This window comes from Amblyomma americanum, chromosome 9, assembly GCF_052857255.1.
Source record: "Amblyomma americanum isolate KBUSLIRL-KWMA chromosome 9, ASM5285725v1, whole genome shotgun sequence".
In the NCBI taxonomy this organism is placed as follows: domain Eukaryota; kingdom Metazoa; phylum Arthropoda; class Arachnida; order Ixodida; family Ixodidae; genus Amblyomma; species Amblyomma americanum.
Window position 1 is genome coordinate 63,128,234 of NC_135505.1, and position 20,915 is coordinate 63,149,148.

The following is a 20,915-nucleotide window of genomic DNA, read 5'->3' on the forward strand; positions in this document are numbered from 1 at the left end:
TGCGCTCGTTCTCTGTGCTGGAAAAGTAGATGTTCAAAGTACACGCATGAATCAGTGCCGGGTCACTGCGGATTCTGCGGGGAGCAGTCAACCTCAGCAGCGCCGCAACTACAGAGCTTAATGGCCTATTTTTAAACCATTTCCTGCACTTACAAAGGGGGACCCTTCTTGGAGTTTTGGTTTGAAAAACAACAATTTGGAAAACACGGATCCGTGGCGAGGTGCACATTGTGACGTCATGTGCCTCCTCGGAGCACCGCCACTGCGAAATCACAAGTTCGCGACCAGTAAAGCTTTCGCTTTATAATAAGGAGTGGTTCGCCGCAAGGTGGTGACAGCTCGATGTGGCGGCCAATAGGAAGCCGCCACACCTGCTTCTTCTCATTATCGGCAGGATACGTTATTAGTGGTGACAATATTCAGACTAGTCTAATTTTTCTCTCCAATTCTGCTTTTGGGGCTTATAAAGTGAATAAAATGAGAAATACAAGCAGAAAAAGACAGCCTCTAGCAGGAGTTGTGCGTTGATGAAGCCATTGTGTCCCTTACACGAAACGCGCATCACGTGGTGCATATTGAGGAAGAAGAAGCCAGATGAAAAAAGCTGAACGACTGCGATACTGCGAGGCTAGGACTGCCTCTGTCTCTTACAGTTCTTCTATCGTTCGGTGCGAGCGCCAAGGGATTCCCGTTAAGCAGTGTATGCGGCTACCTTCACGATTACATAAGTGCAACTAATCGATTATCTTGTTAGCTATGTACAAAATTCTTTCGCATGTCCGAAAAAGGCTAGATTGATTCTATTCCGGATGACTCATACCTCTTGAATTCATTTTATTTTTCCACTTTTTTTTTTCTTGATTCAGTCTTCTGACGTTTCCTTGCCCGCGCAAATGCTTCATTGGCATTCTACTCTATACCTTGGCCAATCCCCCCCACGTGGGTATGTGCCATATTACTTGAGGAGAAGAAGAAGAAGAAGATACTGTGAGACAAACAACCACATCAACGTCTGCAAGACTGCAGGACTGCCGCGTCCGAAGAAGACTTCACTGGGAAGCGAGGAGAACCATCGGGGCGAACTACGAAGGAATTCGGGGACGAGGCTGTAGACGCGGCACCCTTAGGCAGGCGTTCCAGCCGAGCGACCGCAATGGACAGCTCTGAGGAGCCGAATGCACCGAGTGCTCCAAGTAGCCGGAAGAGAAGCACCACGCGCCGTCAGAGTGGTGAGTTCTATTGGTTTAGTGACGCGGTATCCACATCCATCTACAGGCTCTACGCAGTAGTTGGTCGAACGCGGCAAGCGCCGAAAAAGAAGGTCAGAAGTCAAGGAGTTCGGTGACCATTCAAACAAGTTACTCCACTCCTCGCGTAGTTTGGTGCACAGGGACTTGTTGATCGCTCGGGACTTAGACCGCAGAAGTGATACCTAAATGAAACAGAGGAGCGGCACTGCAGAGGACTTGGTTTGAACCCGCTTTTTTGGAGTAGAACAGAACGTTTGAATGTGTGCTCTAGGGCATGAGGTAAGGGATGCGACAAGGCAGCAGAAATCGGAGGTCGAGAAAATGCGCTTCTTCACTTGCAGGGAAGTAAATGCCTGAATTACGCACGGTTAGGCTGTGCGTTTTCCTCTAGCAAACCAGTTGGCGGCGTTAAAATACCTTTTCTTCTTTCTATTTTTTGTTGCGCAATTTCTTGCACTGGGCACACCGAGCAACACCTGTGAACTCGCTGCTCTAAGTCAGGAATTTTTTCTTCTTTTACGTGAGCAGCTCATTTCGCTAGTCGCGCATGGTGCCAGCGGACAATAAAAAACACTTTTACACCGTGGATGACTGCTCTAGCAACGCAGCTGTAAACAAAAGAAATTAAAATCGTACGCGCAATGCATTTGCGCCAGAGGTTAATGCGTCCAATTTTCTGCATAGGTTTTTTGATATGGCTATGTGGCCACAAGAGTGAATAAAACATCAGAAGATTGCAGATTACGAGGTCGCAACTTCACTGAAACGTCATTAGGACATGCGTGTAAATAACGCAAGTTAACTGTGCTGAAAAGAAAACTGGGGCAATTTTTCTGGGAACCGAACTTTGAACCCTTAGCTTGGGTGTCAGAAACGCTACCGATTCGCCACGCAGGCAGCTTCGTATGACATGAATAAAGTTATGTTTTCGTTTGGTCTTTCACCAAATGGTTGTGATTTTGAAAGAGGGCATAGTGTTCATTTCAGAGTGCGAAGAGGAACCACTGACGGCACCAATTAAAGCTGTCGGCTGATCCCCTGAATGACGAACTTAAGTGTCTCTCAATTCTTTTCCGAAAGAAAACAAAGGGAAAAGAATACGTACGGCGGTGCAATGAAGCCACATTTCTAATTTGGCGGCACAGATTTTGCAACTCTTCACGAGCGTGTGAGTCTTATGTGATGAGGTTTTTGCGCTACTCTGGTGCTCAGTTTGTTTACGCAGAAAAAAAGCACCAAATGTCCTGGCGCTTTACAGCACCTTTTTTTTCGTTGCACAGGATACTATGTCATTGTCTTCTCCAAGACTGCGAACTCGTCTTTGGCAGTAACAACAAGACTTCGTGAACATTGAATCCATTAGCGAATATCTCTTACCTTGATCGCCTATTAATTTGATTTTCTATATAAATGAAATCAGCTCAAGGTGGAAGGATATTGCTGAATAGATTTAGTGTCTATCTCAAGAACCTTGTCTTTAGGAATTTTCTAAAGCACTCGCTGAAATGTCTGGTATACAAGCCGATTGCGTATGATTTCGTTCACCGGAGTAGAAGAGATGCGCGTTAACAATCACAACTTATCTGGGTATCAAAGAGCAGATTCATTTTCGGGATGGCATACTAATGTTTAGCGATTCCATATTTCACGCGCACATTTTACACTCAGTTCAGCGTAAGTACCATTTTCACACGTATCCGTATTTTGCTTTTGGAAACTCGCAGGCCAAGCCAACATAACAAGAGGGTCGGTCTGGTCTCTGGTTGCGTACGGCAGTAACGAAAACGAGGAGGCAATGAGAGCCTCGCCAGGAGAGACAAGTGGCGCCTCCCCACCCAGTGACGCTAGCACGAAGCCCGCCTCGAATATGCCAATAAATACGCTGCCACATCGCGCTCCCATAGGCTCTAGACCGCCGCTTGTCCTCAGCCAAGCCAGGTATCCAGGAGCTGCAATGGGCCAGCCCGGCCTGCAAGCTCCGGCCGCGCTTACTCTGGCACGTTATCCCATCGCCAGAGGAGGTGGCGGAAAGCTGCCGGCGCAGCCTCAACTGCGGCCAGCCAGTTCGACAGGATCTCCAGGAAGCAGCCGGAGGACGTCCGCAGCCAAATACGCGCAGCCGGCCGATGTCCCATTCGCCCATCCAGCAGCTACAATGGCGACGAGACCAATGTACGGCCAAGTGGCATCGGGAGCAGTTGCTCCGGTTCCACGTGCTGCGGCAATGGCCGCGCCGGGAGGCATTAGTTACAGACCGCTATTGCCAGCAACTAATCCCCTCTTGCTGATGCCACCGCCACCAGGTGGTTCGATGCCCGTCCCTATCGCCGTAGGGCGAAAGATCATGAAACCAGGCACACAAGTAGCGGGAGCTCCGTTGGAGGCACCTGAGGGCGCTTACGCTGCGGCAACGGGGCAAACCCTAGCGCTGCCGCCAACGAAGCTGGACGAGACGCGTGAGGGTAGTGGCGCAGCTGCGCCTGCTCGTTCCAACTGGTGGAATACCTTGGCGGTAAGCTGTCAAGTCCGCAAGTTCTCATACCGTGCGCAGCCCATTTTTTCAAGAGATCTAGACGAGTATGTATACGCGCCATGTTGAACGCAGAGTCGCGTACACCAGTGTTTAATGGTGGGTGAGCACTCGCAGTAACTCCGAAGCGGATTATAGGTGAAAGGATTTGTGCATGTTTTTTACATGTGCTTAGTTTTGCGGATCATAAACCATTCGATCTGTATGCTCCTTGTGTGACTTTGTAAATACTGCTGCGTAGTGGTTTTGGCTGAAAGCCTCTGTAGGTTAGCTGGCGCCTCTGTAATGGACGTCGTTACTGTTGTAGGTCCAAGATAAAAACGGCAATGGTTGTAGGATACTTGGCTCATATACGAGACGATTTTTTGTGCATGGTTGATCAAGGTAGTATAAAGGGCCCCAAATGTGGGTAACTGCAGTTGTCTTAATAAATGCATCAGAGAACAGAATTAAGGAGTTTACGTGGAGGCGAGGAAGAAAATGTGCTGGCCAGCAGAGTCTCTCCACACGACAGGAATGGCTGCCACTCAGAGCGTGCAGCACAGACAATGCAGCAGAGGCTGCCGTTTGACGGTTAATCACATTAAGGACTCGATATGGGCAGGCAACAGGATATGTGCGGCTGATGCAAGAGAGAAGTGGGGGTGCACAGCATTTATTAGTCAGTAAAAAACAATGCGGCAGCCCAATAAACGTGTCAAGAGCAGAGGTTCGGACAGAGCGAGTACAACGTCATTAAAAACCAGCGAGAGCACCGGACTACAGTCAAGCTGATGCAAATGATTAACAAGTATTTTAGATTTCTCCGCGGCTATACTTTTAAAAGGGAACTATAACCAGAGTCAACAGTCTTTTATGGGAAAAATCGAAACAGCGTATTTTGCCGAACTGCGTAGGGATATGTACACACAATTAGTTAAATGGCGCGAACTTCGCCAGTAACCATTCGAGACGCATACTCCGTCTACCGACTGTGCCTAAGACGCCACAAGGCCTCACGTGACTGACAGCCACTCTCACATAGCACTCAGGCATTCTTGTTCTATATGTTGCTGCTTACTGACAAATATAGTAGTGTGAGGCCAGCCGAAAGACACGAATGTTCCCTCCATGTGCGTATTTGGCGAGGCTTTGAGCATAAAAATACTCAGTACATTGAAATGACCCTTACTTTGGCAGTTATAACGCCGTCTTATGAAGAATTGTGGGAAGCCCGGCTCTGCCTCTAACTATGGGTTCGCGTCCTTCATTCTCTCCTTCCTTTGAGTCGCTTTCAAAGGCTTTCAAAGGCTTCAGTCTTCGTTTCTTGCTTATGAAGAAAAGTATTCATCGTGTTGCAGAACAAAGCGAAGAGAAGGAGGCTCGCACATTGCATGAAACGAGATCACAGGGGAGCAACAAAAATTACATAAAACCCAGACTTCGCTTGCGAACAGAAAATAAATAGGTGAAATACACAAGACTTTCCAAAGGTAATAACATTGTTCATTCACAAAAAGGGGCTGTATCTATTAGGTGAGCTAAGAATCTGTCAGAACGTCACTGCACAAAAGTTTAAGAATTTAACATGTCATTTTGCATTACGTAGAGCTTGGTTATTCCATTAAAATGTTTGAGAGAAACACTAAAATCAAAATCACCCGAAAAATTGTTTAGGGCGGTAGGTGCCTGATAAATTCTTAATCTTTGATCATTGGTATAGATCCGTTAAACACCAATAAACCAAACCAAACCATCATTTTTCATAAGCTACGCGACCAAACACATTTTTAGGCCACACACTGTGGCACGTGTCACATTTCCGTCGTATCTAGTCACATGTTTCTCTGCCCGTCAGAGGTTTTTATTGCAAGAGGTTGTAATGGAGTTTTGGTGAAATGCCTCAAGGTGGTATACGTTAATCTTGGATAAACAGTCTCGATAGATGGACGTCGGCAAAAACCGCGCGAGAGGTCAGTGCGGTCATCATCACCATCAGCGTGACTGCAACCATTGCAGGGCAAAGGCCTCTCCTAGGTCTCTCCAAATAACCCGGTCCTTTGGCAGCTGCGCCCACCCTATGTTTTCAAACTCCTTAATCTGCTCCACTCACCTAGCCTTCTGTCGCCGCCTGCTACGATTGCGTTCACTTGGAATCTACTCCGTTACTCTTAAGGACCAGAGGTTATCTTGCCTTCGCAACACGTGCCCTGCCCGAGCCCACTTCTTCCTCTTGATTTCGACTATTATATATCAATAACCCGCGTTTGTTCCCTCACCCAATCTGCCCGCTTGCTGTCTCTTAACGTTGCACCTATCGTTACACCATGGCTCACCGCCCTCTCCTTAACTTAACATGAACCCTTTTCGCTAGCCTCCATGTTTCTGCTCCGTAGGTGAGTACCCTAATATACAACTGCTGTACATTTTCCTCCTCAGGGATATTAACAAACTGGCATTGGTGATCCAAGAGAACTTGCCAGATGCGCTCCACTCCAGCCTTATCCTTCTAGGTATTTCCCTCTCATGAAATTGATCAGCTGTCGCTAGCAGCCCTAAGGAGATTCCTTTACCACTTCGAGCACCTCGCTGCCAATTGTGAACTGCTGCTCTCTTGCTAGGCTCTTGAGCATTACTTTGGTTTTCTGCATGTTAAATTTTAGTCCCACCTTTCGGCTCTGCCCGTTTGGACTCATTGAGCATATTGCAGCTCTTCTCCTTGGTGACTCAGCAAGGTAATGTCATCAGCGAATAGCAGAATATTTAGGAATTCTCCATTGACTCTTATCACCAACTATTCCAATCTCAGGCCTCGGAATACCTCCTGTAAACAGGCGGTGAATATCATTGGCGAGAATATGTCTCCTTGCCCGACGCACTTCATGATTGGAATTTAATTCCTAACTTTATGTAGAGCATTGATAGCGGTGCGGTTGGTTTATATGTCTTCCAATATTTTTACATAAGGCTATTCTTGTTCCTGATTTCGCAATACCTGTAGGACTGCAGGATTTCTACTTAGTCGAATGTTTTCTCTTAATCATTGAAAGCTATATTTAGGGGTTGGTTATATTCTTCGCTTCTCTCTATCACCTGAATAATGGTGTGAATATGATCTAGTGTGGAAAATTCATTACTAAAGCCTGCCTGATCATTTGGTTGATGCCAGTCTAACGTTGCCCTGACTCTATTAGCAATTACCTTAGTAAATAACATTTAGGCAAGTACAGTAAGCTGATTGGTCAGTAATTTGTCAAGTCCTTGGCTCTCCTTTATTATGAAATAAGATAATAATTGCATTCTTGCAAGCTTTCAATACGATCGATGACATAGGGTGTTGCGCATACAGGGTGGTTAGTTTTTCTAGCACGATGTCCCCTGAATTCTTCAACAGATCTGCTGTTACCTGATCTTCCACAGCTGCTTTTCCCCTTTCCATTGCTCCTAAGGCTTTCATTACTTCCTCTTTCGTTACTGGTGGAATGACGCATTGCTGTGCACTACTGCCTTTCTCATTAACGATCTGATTACATTGGCTACTGTACAGGTTTGTGCAGAAATCCAAGAATTTTAGCTATCTTATTCATATTGCTGATGGCTTTGCCCTCCTTGTCTCTTAAAGCATACACCTGGTTCTTACCTGTGCTTAGTTTCCTCTTCACCGCGTTTAGGCTATCTCAGATCTTTAGAGCATACTCGATTCTCTCCATATGAAACTTCCTTATGTAGGCTACCCCCCCCCCCCCTCCCCTTGCGCTTATTTATTAACTTCGATAGCTCTTCTAGTCCTTTGTAGGGTTAGATGCCCTCATATTTTGGCGTCTTTTAATCAGATCTTTCGTCTCCTGAGATAGCTTGCCAGTATCCTGACGAAGATTCCTACCACCTCCTTCGACTGCGCACACCGTAATGATAGCTGTTAGATTATCGTTCATTGTTTAGACAAGATCGCCTTTCTCAGTTAAACTTGAATATCTGTTTTGCAGCGACATCCTGATTTGCTCTATTTTCCCCCTTACCGCTAACTCACTTAGGACTTCCTTTTCACTAGCTTCTTCAAATTCAAATTCAAATTTTTTTATTAATCGATGAAAACACAAAAAAAGAGTGTCCAGCACTGTTCGGACCCGTAGCCGTAGGCTAGTTATGGGTTCAAGAAATGAAATTACATAATGCAGACACTTCGTCGCATGCACAGTAAAAACTTAGAAGAGCGGAGAGAGAGCTATATACATAGTACAAATGGGGGAAAGAGAAAAAAAAAGCTAACAAGGAACAGTCGCCTCGGAAAACATCGTGCACTTCAAATTATTATGATAAATGGGATCTGAAATGCAGATAGATGTCTTTTAACATGTTTAATGCATGAGCTGAAAGAATTTTTTAGCTGTATGTGCAAAATTTTGAGCATATTTTATTTCTTGTGGAAGAGTATTCCATATCTTAACACCAGTGAAAGAGAGCCGTCGTTCTCCATAAACATTGTGCGTGGGCGGTAAATTAAAGTTGCCTAATGCTACATTTCTGGTAGCACGAGATGATGTATGGAAGAGGGACATATGGAAGGGGTGCTTGTTTCTTACGATGCTGTTAACGACAGTGGCTGTTTTTAGGAGGCGTAGTGAATCGAAAGGTAATATCCGTAGGTCATGGAATAATGGGTTGCTGGGGTGATCCTGCGTAGAATGCGTTATGATTCGTAATGATCGTTTCTGCACTTTTCTGATTGGCTGAAGATAACTACTGTAGGTCCATCCCCATGAGTCCAGACAGTATGAGAGATGACTGTAGATAAAGGCAAAGTATAAAATACATAATGTACTTTTGCCAAAAAAATCACGTGCTTGAAGCAGTTTACAGCACCCCGATGCTATTTTCGCCTCCACTGCTAATAAATGGTTTTGCCAGTGCAGGTGTCTGTCAAACAATACGCCAAGATATTTAAAACAAGGAGTATATTCCAGTAGGGAGTTGTTAATACAGATGGTTAGAGAGTTAGGATCTACTTGTTTTCTGCGGGAATGAAATATAGTATATTTTGTTTTCTTGACATTTACAGTAAGCCTATTGGCTGAAAACCATTTACAGACGTTTGCCAAATCTTCGTTTGCTTTGAACTGTATTTCCTCGATGCTACTGCCTGCAAATATTACAGCGGTGTCATCTGCATACATCAGCATTTCTACGAATTTTAAGACACGGGGAAGGTCGGAAACAGATATAGAAAAAAGTATGGGTCCCAAAACGGACCCTTGGGGTACGCCAGTATGAATACGTTGTGGTGATGATGAGACATTATTTATGACAACTATCTGTTGACGTTCACTGAAGTAACTGGAAAACAAATAGAAAATCCGTTCCTTAAATCCGTAGTGTTTTAACTTACACAAAAGGATAGAATGGTCGACGGTATCGAAAGCCTTTTTTAAATCGACAAAGACTACAGCTACAAGTTCATTGTCATTTAAAGCACAGTTTATAATGTGGGCTAAAGACTGCACCGCTGATGAGGTTGAATGGTTTGGCCGAAAACCGTGTTGCTGTGGGCAACTTATGTTGTATTTTTGTGTAAAGCTATTGAATCGATTCGCAATGATTTTCACAAAAAGTACATTAATGGCACTGAGCACGGATATTGGTCGATAACTAGAAGGGCTTGAGCGGTCACCGTCCTTGTATATTGGGACAACTCGGGCTGTCTTGAGCGACGTAGGGTACGTGGCGGTTTGAAGTGAGTGATTGATGACGTGACATATTATTGGACCCAGAATATCAATATTTTCTTTTAACATACGTACTGTAATTTCATCTATACCTGCGGCTTTATTACTATCCATAATTGCTAATGTTGAGTGCATCTCGTTAAGTTCAATGTCATCCATTCGAAAGGAGTTTGAGAGCGGGCTTGGTAACAAAGAGTTTATATCTGTGTTGTGTACATTGGTACCTGACGAAATTCCAACGGTAGTAAAGTATGAATTAAAGCTGTTTACAACATTCTGATCAACCACGTCAGAGAACGTCTGTTTCTGTGGCTTGCCTATAACATTTTTTTCGATTTTCCAGAGTTTTTTAGAGTTACCGGTGCTCCGTTCGATTAAACGTGTATAGTATTCTTTTTTTCGTGCGCGCATAACTGCCACGGATTTATTGCGTATCTTTTTGTACTGACCCAAGTAATAGCTGTTGTCCTTATGCTGTTTCCATTTATGATACCAAAAGTCCTTCTGCTGGAATATTGCTAAATCCGTTCCCTTTTCAAGTCTAAGCTAACTTGAGACCTCACCATTCTTCGGTGGCTACAACGCACCTTTTCGAGGACATGCACATCCTGAACGATGCCAGGTTGAGCACGTAGTATCATGTCAATTAGATTTTAGTCTCACCATTGGAGTTCTTCCAGGTCCACTTTCAGTTCTCTCGTTTGTGGAAGAAGGTATTCATGATCCGTGAATTATTTCTATCTGCGAATTTTACTAGTTACTCTCTCCTGCTATTCCTAGAACCTATCCCATAGTCGCATACCGCCTGGTCGCCAGTCTGCTTTTTGCCCTCCATCGCATTGAAGTCGCCAATCAGTGCAGTGTACAGGGATTTTGCTTTGTTCGTTTCGAATTCCACATCTTCATAGCAGCTTTCAACGGCCTGGTCATCATGGCTGGATGTAGGCTCATAGGCCTGCACTACCTTCAGCTTGTACCGCCTATCGAGCCTAATAACGAGAGCTGCGACCCTCTCGTTAATATTATAGAGTTTTTCAACGTGGCCAGATATATCCTGAATAATGAGGAATCCCACACCTTGTTCTTGTCTATCCGGCAATCCGCGATAGCTCAGTATGTGGCCTTCCTTTAGTACTCTAAACGCCTCACTTGTCCTCCTAAGTTCACTAAGGCCTATGACATCCCATATAATGTCCGCAGATTCCTCGAACAGAACTGCTAGGATAGGCTCACCAGATAAGGTACTAACGTTAAACTTTGCCAGGTTCAGATTCCAATGGCGGCCTCTCCGGAGCCAGAGATTCATAGCACCCCCCGCTGCGTCACAGGTCTGCAGTCTGACCACCGCCTTGGCTAACAATATTTTCATGCAGTTAGCTTCAGTCGTTTCTCGAGTAATTTAGTTCTCCACTGGCGCCAAATTGGCAGTGCGGTTTTTCGCGGGCTGTATTTTAAATCATGTATTGTATTCCACAACCGCGATTCATTGACGCGGTAGGCAGAGAGAGCATGGATATGACTCATTTGTGAGCGATACATGCATCAGCCTGTCTGGCAAAGGGTCACGTTTTTCAGAACATCAGCTGAGATTTTCATGCCATTTCTTCGCTCCAGAAACATGCAAGTTCCTAGTGAGTTATGCGCTTGAGCGATTTCGTTTGGCTGATCTTCCTAATACAAGCGTGCTCTTTAAAGCCCTCTGTATAATGACGCTGTACATATCCATGTCGTCTTCTTAGCGCCCGTGTTCATGTGCACGATGATTTCTCGAAGATGACTTTACATGTGTGCGAGAGTTTATGAGCAAGTATCAGCTGCTGCAGCCGCCCGGAGACAGCTGACGTTGAAGTTCGTACTTCTTAGGCAGAAGGATTGATAATCCCAAGTGTAATAAGAACACAGCACACTACTAATACAGCACACACAGCACACCACAGCACAGTAATAAGAGCACAGCACATTAATAAGCACAGCGTCACGAACAACCAGCGGAACCGTCCAGGCACAGATCAGAGACCGCATTCAGTCCAGAGCACGCATGAGCGACCGAGCGTTCGGCGCTGGAGCTTCCTAGTGTTCGGCGCTCGACCTCTGCAGTGTTCGGCGCTTCTCGTCGTCTTCTTCGTTGAGCGCCAGCCTCTGAAGATTCTAAAGCCCGTGTCCAGTCTTACAATTCCCCCCGGGCGAAAGGGCGCCATCCTGGCGGCCTAGGGCGATGTGACGACGGCGGGGTCGTAGTAAGGTTTGAGACGGGTCGTGTGGACAATTTCGTGGCCTCGGTGGCGATGATCAAGGGATGGCGTAAGGGGTTCGATGAGGTAATTGACGGGGGATGTCTGCTGAAGAATACGGTAGGGTCCCTGGTACTTGCTAACAAGTTTGGAGGAAAGGCCGGGACCTCAGGAGGGTACCCAGAGCCAGACAAAAGAGTCAGGAATGTAAGCGGGAGGAAGTCAAGGGGGATCACGGGTGCTTTTCTGCTGCTGCTGGGCGTGAGAAGTGAAGGACCAGGCAAGCTGTCGGCATTCTTCGGCATAAATTGTGGCTTGAGAAAGAGTTGTAAATTCGGAAGCATCAAGGCGGTAAGGTAGAATGGTGTCCATTGTACAAGAAGGCTCACAGCCGTACAGGAGAAAGTGCGGAGAGAATCTGGTGGTGGCTTGAGCAGCGGAGTTATGAGCGTATGTGACAAAAGGGAGTACGCGGTCCCAGTTACAATGGTTGGAAGCAACATACGTGGCCAGCATGTAGCCGAGGGTGCGATTGAAACGCTCAACCATGCTATTTTTCTGGGGATGGTAGGCGGAGCTGGTGCGGTGAATAACGTTGCATTCCTGAAGGAGACCTTCTACAACTTCTGAGAGGAAGGCCGGACCTCTATCACTGAGCAGCTCTTTGGGCGCACCATGGCGAAGAATGGTGCGATGGAGAATGAAGGATGCAATGTCGTAGGCTGTAGCGGATGATAAAGGCGATGTTTCAGCGTAACGTGTAAGGTGGTCAATGGCAACGATGATCTAGCGGTTCCCCGTAGATGTGCTGGGAAGAGGGCCGTAGAGGTCGATGCCAACACGCTCGATGGGCTGTACTGGGCAAGGCAGCGGCTGCATAGGAGCGGCGGGTTGGCGAGGTGGATGTTTTCGTCGCTGGCATGCGGTGCAGGACTGAACTAACTGGCGGACGTAACGGGCCATCCCACGCCTGTAGTACCGCTGCGTAGACGGGTGAAAGTCTTCAAGAATCTGGCATGGACACACTGGGAATCATCGTGGTAAGAAGAGCAAATTAAGGAGCGCAGATGTGTCGGAATGACGGGAAGCCACTAGCGACCATCCGGGAAATAGTTGCGGCAGTAAAGGAGCTCGTCTCGGATGGCGATAAGATGGGACTGACGACGGAGAGCACGGGAAGGAGGTCGAGACGATTGGCCAAATAGGAAATCAAAAAGGCAAGTGATCCACGGGTCTTTGCATTTCTCGGAAGCCATATCAGCGAACTCAAACTTCAAAGAAGGCAGGGCGGATATACAAGGCGCTGCCTCAGATGGTACAGGGAACGTGAGAGGGCGTCAGCATCGGCATGTTTGCGGCCGGAACGATAGATAACGCGAATGTCGTACTCTTGGAGTCGCAGAGCCCATCGCGCCAGTCGACCAGAGGAATCATTCAAAGAGGACAGCCAGCAGAGGGCGCAGTGATCGGTGACAACGTCAAAAGGGCGCCTATACAGGTAGGGGCGAAATTTGACAATCGCCCAAAGGATGGCTCGGTGACAGAATAGTTGGCTTCAGCTTTTGTGAGGGTCCGGCTAGCATAAGCGACAACATATTCGTCAAAGCTTTGCTTGCGTTGAGCGAGTACTGCACCGAGGCCGACGCCGCAGGCATCGGTGTGGAGTTCCGTCGGAGAACGAGGGTCGAAGGGACGCAGAATTGGTGGAGTGGTGAGGAGGCGACGGAGTGTCGTAAACGCTTCATCACAGGCTGGCGACCAGGCCGAAAGGTCGCGGATGAAAAGGAGCTTGTTCACGGGGTCGACGATAGTGGCAAAATTGCGGACAAAGCAGCGGAAGTAGGAGCAGAGGCCGACGAAGATGCGGAGGTCGTTTACAGAAGCGGGCTTTGGAAATTCGGCCACAGCTCGCAACTTGGCCGGATCCGGGAGAACGCCATCCTTCGATGTGACATGTCCGAGAATGGTGAGCTGCCGAGCTCCGAAGCGGTACTTTTTCATATTAAGTTGGAGGCCAGCATCAGCCAGGCAGCGAAGAACAGTCTGGAGGCGCTGGAGGTGAGACGGAAAGTCCAGTGAAAAGATTACAACGTCATCTAGATAACAAAGGCATGTGTGCCATTTGAGCCCTCGGAGTATGTTGTCCATCATGCGCGCGAATGTGGCGGGTGCATTGCAGAGGCCGAAGGGTATGACATTAAATTCATAGACCCTGTCGTATGTGACGAATGCAGTTTTTGGGCGATCGGCCTCCGCCATCGGCACCTGCCAGTAACCGGAGCGCAAGTCCAATGAAGAAAAGAACTCAGAGCCCTGCAGGCAGTCAAGGGCATCGTCAATAGGGGGAGAGGGTAAACGCCCTTGCGTGTAATCTTATTCAGACGACGGCAGTACACGCAGAAACGGATGGAACCGTCTTTTTTCTTGACCAGAACCACTGACGATGCCCACAGGCTGTGCGACGGTTGTATCACGTGGCGGTGGAGCATGTCGGTTACCTGGGCGTCAATGATGCTACGCTCAGCGGCTGACACGCGGTACGGACGTTGGCGCAAAGGGACATGGGTTCCAGTGTCAATACAATGGGCAACGGTGGTGGTGCGGCCCAAGCAATGTTGCTGGTAGTCAAATGAAAACGCTGCAGAACGGCTACAAGCTAGTCTCGTAGGGTAGACGGCAGGGCGGCGTCGACGGAACGGTGAAAAATATCTACAGATGACTGATTCGTGATGGGAACAGGCGTAATGTCGCTGACGTGAAGGCCGGCCGCGCTATCGACGAGGGGGTATGCGGAGGTAGGATCGAGAACGGCAACGCTACCAAGCGATTGGCCACGGAGTAAAGTGGTAGGGCAGGAGAACGGGTTGGCCACATAAATAGCGCTGGAGCCACGAACAATTGTCAGCACAGCATGACGCAGCAAAACAGACTTCTGGTCAGCGCATCGTAAAGAGGGGGTATAAGTCACAGTTGCATCTGAGTGCGCAGCACAAGAGGCACCAGCACTGAAAAGAAAAGTGGAACGTCTGTGTCCTCTGAGACGACCTGAGTAGCAGCAGCAGCACCGGTTACGTCCAAAGGGGCGTCACGTTAGGGCGACAAGTCAAGCTGAACACGGGCGCAGCGTGATGTGAGGAGAGGGAGTCCCAGCCAAGGATAACGTCGTGAGAGGAGAGGGCGAGGATGATGAACTCGATTGTGTAGGGAACGTTCCCGATGAGCAGGCGGATGGTGCAGGTACACAAAGATAGCTGGTGTGCGACTTCCTCACGTACAAACTGCTGGATGCTCTGGAGGAGCGACTGTTGGTCCAGAGCACCATCCCCTGGGATAGCCAAGCTGCAAAGTGCGGCCTCCTGAAAGCCTGCACGGCGGGTAGAAAGGCACTGTTTGCGCAGCTCATGGAACCTTTGGCAGTTGCCGATGGCACCGGAGACAGTCTTGGGATCTTTGGCGACGAGCATCTGGAAGGCATCATCCTCAATGCCTTTCATAATGTGTCTGATCTTGTCGGCCTCGCTCATAGAAGAGTTGACACGCTTGCAGAGGTCGACGACATCTTCTATATAACTGGTGAAGTTTTCACCGGTTTGCTAGGCCAGACTTCGCAAGCGTTGCTCGGCGCGAAGCTTTCGCACTGCGGAACGGCCAAAGACTTCTGTCAGACTAGTTTTAGAGCTGCCCAGCTTGAGATGTCAGCCTTGTGGTTTCGAAACCAGAGATTGGCTACGTCGCTCAGATAATATATAACGTTGGTGAGCTTAACGCTATCGTCCCACTTGTATGCGCTTACGCGTTCATAGGAGGCCAACCAATCCTCCACATCCGTGTCATCTGTGCCGCTGAAGATGGTCGGGTCACGCTGCCGCGCGGCGCCGGGACAGAAGACAGCCGACGGAAGCGGTGAAGCGGTTTGTGTGACGGTCTCAGGCATTGCAGAGGTGGTAGGCGATGCGCGGGTGCGAAGCTCCGGGGCGAGGGATCGTTGGCACCTCCACCACTTGTAATGAGAACACAGCACACTGCTAATACAGCACACACAGCACACCACAGCGCAGCACAGTAATAAGCACAGCGTTACGAACAACCAGCGGAACTGTTCAGGCACAGATCAGAGGCCGCGTTCAGTCCAGAGTACGCATGAGCGACCGATCGTTCGGCGCTTGAGCTTCGGAGTGTTCGGCGCTCGAACTTCGCAATGTTCGGCGCTTCTCGACATCTTCTTCGTTGAGCGTCAGCCTCTGAAGATTCTAAAGCCCGTTTCCAGTCTTCACAAGGAACAACTTCGTACAGGCTGATGAAGGGCTGAAAACTGATACAGACTCAGCAGTGGACATGCACACATAGAGATAGGCAAGCTTCCAGAGCAGCCGCACAACAAAGTTGCTTGCTGGCAAATAGGATCAGACCATGTAGAGAGAAAGAAAAAATAGAGCTTTTGTTTTGGAGGAAGCTGAATTCATGCGTGATAATTAATAGGGCTAGCGGAATTATTCGGAGGTACTAGCTTCGGAGCTTGTTGGTTCCTGAAGAAGTGCTTCAGTACACATTCATACTGGGCTACCGAGTCTCGGGTGCTGCGCGAATGGTTCCTGACCTCTGAGCAACGTGTACTCGCCTTCGCTTTTCTCTGCATTTAAACTGTGCGCAGAGCCAGGCCGCCAAGATTGTGACGTTTACGAACCGGGAATCGGACGAGGAGGCACCGTCCCAGGCGATGCAGCAGCGTTCGAGGCGCGCTTCGCTGGCGGCGCCCATCCAGGGCCGGCGCGCATCCGTCGCCCTGGCGGCACAGTTGCGATCCAGGCGCGCTTCCCTGGCAGCGGCCAACGCCCAGGGCAACCGATCGCCTGACCAGAGCGACGAGCCTAGAGCACGTGCTCTTACGTCTCCTGCTGTTACGGCTCACTCTGGTACGCGCCTGCAGGTGCACATTGGAAAACTGATTAAAACATTACACAAATTGTGCCTTCTAGGTCTGACATTTCGCAAGCGCTATTATGTCATGCTCGAATGTGTGGGGTTTTAATAGGGGAGATAGATAGGAGATAGTTCCTCCCCGCTTAAACACGGCTGACACTTTTCAAAACCACCGGACCCTACCCTGTGATCGCGTACGCTACCGAGCGCACGACGACCGCGGCGGACCTTGCTCTGAGGGAACAATGGAACGACACTCTGACTGACACAAACAAGACGTTTATTCCTACAGCAACAATAATGCCAGCTGGCAACAAAGCACGCTAAGAAATCGAGGTCGTCCGATTCACCAGCAAGGTTACCAGCGAATGTTCGCCCACGCTAGGGCAGGGGATACTCCGCGCCGGACGGCACGAGGTGCGGAGAGCGGTCCTCTCCACAACTTCTCGCCCCGCTGGCGGAGAGCGGAGCGCCGCGGCCGTTACGTCCGCCCCCGACGACGTTCCCCAGCCGAAAAGCGAGATGCTGTGTCCCGCGCGCGCGCAGGAAGCCGTCTGTGGCGTGCCAGGCCAGCGCTCTCTCTTGTTATCAAGAAAGAGCCACATGGCGCGCCCCGCATCGAGGCGATGCTGTTGCTGCGGGGTACATCGCGGGAATGCCAAAAAATAGGGATGGCGTTGGAGATCACCACATCCCCCAACCTTAAATAAGCCTACGCGCCTGTAGGTACATATATGTTATGAAGGAGTCTCCTGGTCTTCATTCACTGGAGGCAGGTATTGCAGCGGAGGTGACGCCGACAGCGTCCACGCTAACTTCCGCGGTGTTCCGAAGGTGGCGTAAAGGTCTCCGCTAGAACGACTCGCATGGCCTGAGGGTTTGGTGTTCGCAGGCCCGCGTAAAGGTCTCCGCTAGAACGACTCGCATGGCCTGAGGGTTTGGTGTTCGCAGGCCCGCGAAGAGAAGGCCGGATGTAAACTGCAGGCTTGAATTCTGAAGCAGTCCACGGGGCAGCCTGAGGTGACTGCTGACTGGTCTCGCCACAGGTGTTCCGGATGGATGCGGCGAAGAGGATACAGGTTGCTCTGTCGCAGCAGTCGGGAGCGAGATGACGTGCACTGGACAGGAAGCCTGGGTGGCTCCACCGGACCGGCAAGATTGCCTAAGTGCTCTCGACGTGCCTCTAACGTAGGTCACGGGAGAAGAACCGGCGTCCGCGAGGGAGTGGTGGCACAATGCTTAAGTCACTTGCAAAATGTGTCGGCCGGCTGTGCAAACGCAAAAGTGGAGTGAACAGAGCCCTTTCTTCAGTTGAACGAGACTGCTCAGTTCATGCGAGGTTAAAAAAAACTGGTGGGCAGCAACGTGCGCCCGCTCTCAACTCCATGGTCCTTTGGTCGTGTCTCTTCTGACCTGGTGCAAGCTCCGAAAAGCCTCAGGCCCAACTACCACCCTGAAAAAGACCGCGAAAAAAAATACACGAAATGGTTTAAGTGCGCGCTGGCGCTTGGAGACATCATCTTTGCGAGTGGTCCTACCCAGATAACTGCAATACTATAGTTGCAAACACCAGAGCGGGCCAGCTAGCTACAGAACATCACTGAAGTATTCCTCGGAAGTAGAAGACTCCGTCAGAAGGGCTTCTGACTTACCGGCTGGGCATGGGCGCGACTTCGAAGGTATCGGCGGTGAACGTTTGTATGGGCCGAGAATGGCGGGCAGGTCTTCCCGTGCGCGCCACATTCTTGGGGCAAAGCCATCCGGAAGCATTTGATGGGGAAGGTGCCGAGAGCGTGCGTTCGCTGCCTGGAACTAGAAGTCCAGCGGCAAGGCACGACGGATCTCCGGGCGTCTGCCGCGGAAAGTGGCGAGAGCGTATGGCTGTAAACTCTCGTGACGCTGGCCGGGTCACGAAGAGTCTCTCTCCGGCTCCGGAGAGTTCCGCGTAACCTTCGAGGTGGCGCTCCAGTTGCTCCTTCCCCGTCTTCTACGAGGGAGACTTCCCTCGTCGCCCAGCCGGTGCTGTCCTGACGCACGGCGATGGAGATGTCGGCAGCGTCGAAACGGAGGGGGAACCGGTTCTCTACAAATGAGAAGCAAATTGACCTTTTATTTGCCAATGTTCCGAAACTGGAGAACATGAAACATTTTTTGTTGCCCTTCGAAATGCACCTTCGAAATTGTTTTGGTCGCATACTGCCTGGTGATCATGGAAATCATCGCATGCATATTTTTAGCGACTTGTTTCAATATTTTTAATTATTACTGCTAAAAAGATATAGTGTGAACGTTGCAACAGCCGAGTGTTTGCGGAGCCCATTTTCAGAAAAAGAATTCAAGTCATCAAAAAAAGAACAAAAGGAATGTTAAAGAGGTGGTGAATTCCCAAGAAGAAATCAATGAAGTAAAATCTGTCAGTTTTCCTTTGCCAGTGCGTTTTATGCAAATGTTCTTTTCTGTGAACACTGACGGTTTGGCAGCACCGGAATTAAAAGGCAAAAAGTAATCCTACCTTAGTGTCTGCGGCATTACGCCAGCTAGCGTAAACGCTGCCCCATTCTTTCTATGACATATGTGGATGGCCGTGCTTCGATGTAGCCGAAACGCAAAAGACGCGCGCGTGCTGCGCGATGTCAGTGCACGTTAATGTTTCCCAGATGGTCGCAATTAATCTGGAGACCTCTACTACAGCGCTGCGGTAACTCGCCCCTTTATCCCTTCCCTCGTCGCAGTGTCCGAAGCGAATTCTAGCAATGCTGTGCGCGTTGCATCTCTCCAGGCTCTCGACTCTAAGCTGCGTGTGGCGTCTGAGAGGCGTTTAGAAGTGTTTGGGGCGTCTTCAATACCATGTGTCACATCCAAATGTCGGCAAAGGTTGCACGAAACGTGAAGAGGCGGGGTGCATCCTGGGTGTGGTCAAGAGCCCGCGCCCTCACTTCCCCCTTTTGCGCGCCTCCCCGGAAGAGGAAGGCACGTGCAGAGCGTGGTCGCGTGATCACGGAACGCAGACATGCCTGGGTCGTCGTCGGAGGTCTGGGACATAGCGAAGGGAAAAGGCATCTGCTGCAAATATGTTTTTTCTGTCTAGCAGGGCTCCTAAAGAGCTTAATGCGATACAGCTCGCGCGGTGAAAGAGAACGTTGAACCGTGCTAGTTTTCTCTGTTATTAGCACTAGAAATAATTTTCGTAAAAATTTCAGGTAATTAAAAGGTTGCCTTCCATGACAAAAACAAGTTCGCTCTGTACTAATCATAAAAGCATCTTCACACGACATACTTAAGCCGTCTGTATAAGAAAAATTCGAATGGTCCAAAAATCGAAAGTGGAAAAAACTATGTTTGGTCATTTAAAGGTCGCTACATTTTTACGGTTATTTTAGAAAAGATACCTGAATTCTGAACACAAAATTTCTTCTTCGAAGCATTTTCATCTTTGAAGTGCACTGTATCCTTCAAAAGGTTAGTAGGCTGAAGAGAAAATACGAGTAACTACATGGGAATCGAACCTGTGACCCTTCGAACGCGAGAGAGAAGGGCGACCCATATGCGATCAAGGTACGTTTACTTAACTTGGTGAAATGTAGTCCATGTGTTTCCTGTCTGACATCATCAACTTCCGTATCTGCGAAGCGATATGCAAAGATTGTTTGGTTTATGGGGTTTAACGTCCCGAAGTGACTAATACTACAAGGTACGCCGTAGTGGACGGCTTTGGATAATTTCGGCCACCTGGGGTTCTCTAACGTGCACTGACATAGTACAGTACACGGGTCAATAACACTTGGCCTCCACCGAAATGCTACCGCCACGGCAGGGATCGAACCCACGTTTTTATGGTCAGCAGCCGAGCGCCACAACCACTGAGCCACCGCGGCGACTGGTATGCAAAGTATGACCCCTTCACTTTTGTACTTTGTGGTCGCTGCTGGGTGTCTGATTCACGAGAACTAGGTCTTGTAGGCCAGTGAGGACTTTATTTGTGACCTCGGGGTCTTCCTTCAACGTCTGATCTTGCACTGTTTCGTTAATATAAATGGGAATTGCACCCGTGTTAATGCTAAAAAGCAACGCTAGCAGGTCCACATATTGCTTTGGCTATGTTTGCTATTGTCCTGAATGCTGCTGCCTTGCATGAAGCTGAGAGGATTGTGTTTTGCTGTGAGAAGGTTTCCGTGATTGTTGTATTTGCCTGATAAACTTGCTTGAGCCAAATCTAGAAACTTCTCGCGCTGCACTTTCCGCCCGGAGGGCGTTTTATCGTCCAAACTGCACCTACAGTCAT

General features: G+C 48.9%; 1 protein-coding gene across 1 annotated transcript in view; it reads left to right on the top strand.

Moving 5' to 3' along the window:
- Positions 1-993: 993 nt before the first annotated feature.
- Positions 994-20,915, top strand: part of LOC144103387 (uncharacterized) — a 20,790-nt gene continuing 868 nt past the window's right edge. Inside the window, exons 1-3 of the mRNA XM_077636119.1 lie at positions 994-1,229; positions 2,975-3,762; positions 16,365-16,626. Coding sequence (XP_077492245.1) covers positions 1,154-1,229; positions 2,975-3,762; positions 16,365-16,626 — 1,126 coding nt within the window. The 5' untranslated portion in view covers positions 994-1,153. The remainder of the gene's footprint in view (positions 1,230-2,974; positions 3,763-16,364; positions 16,627-20,915) is intronic.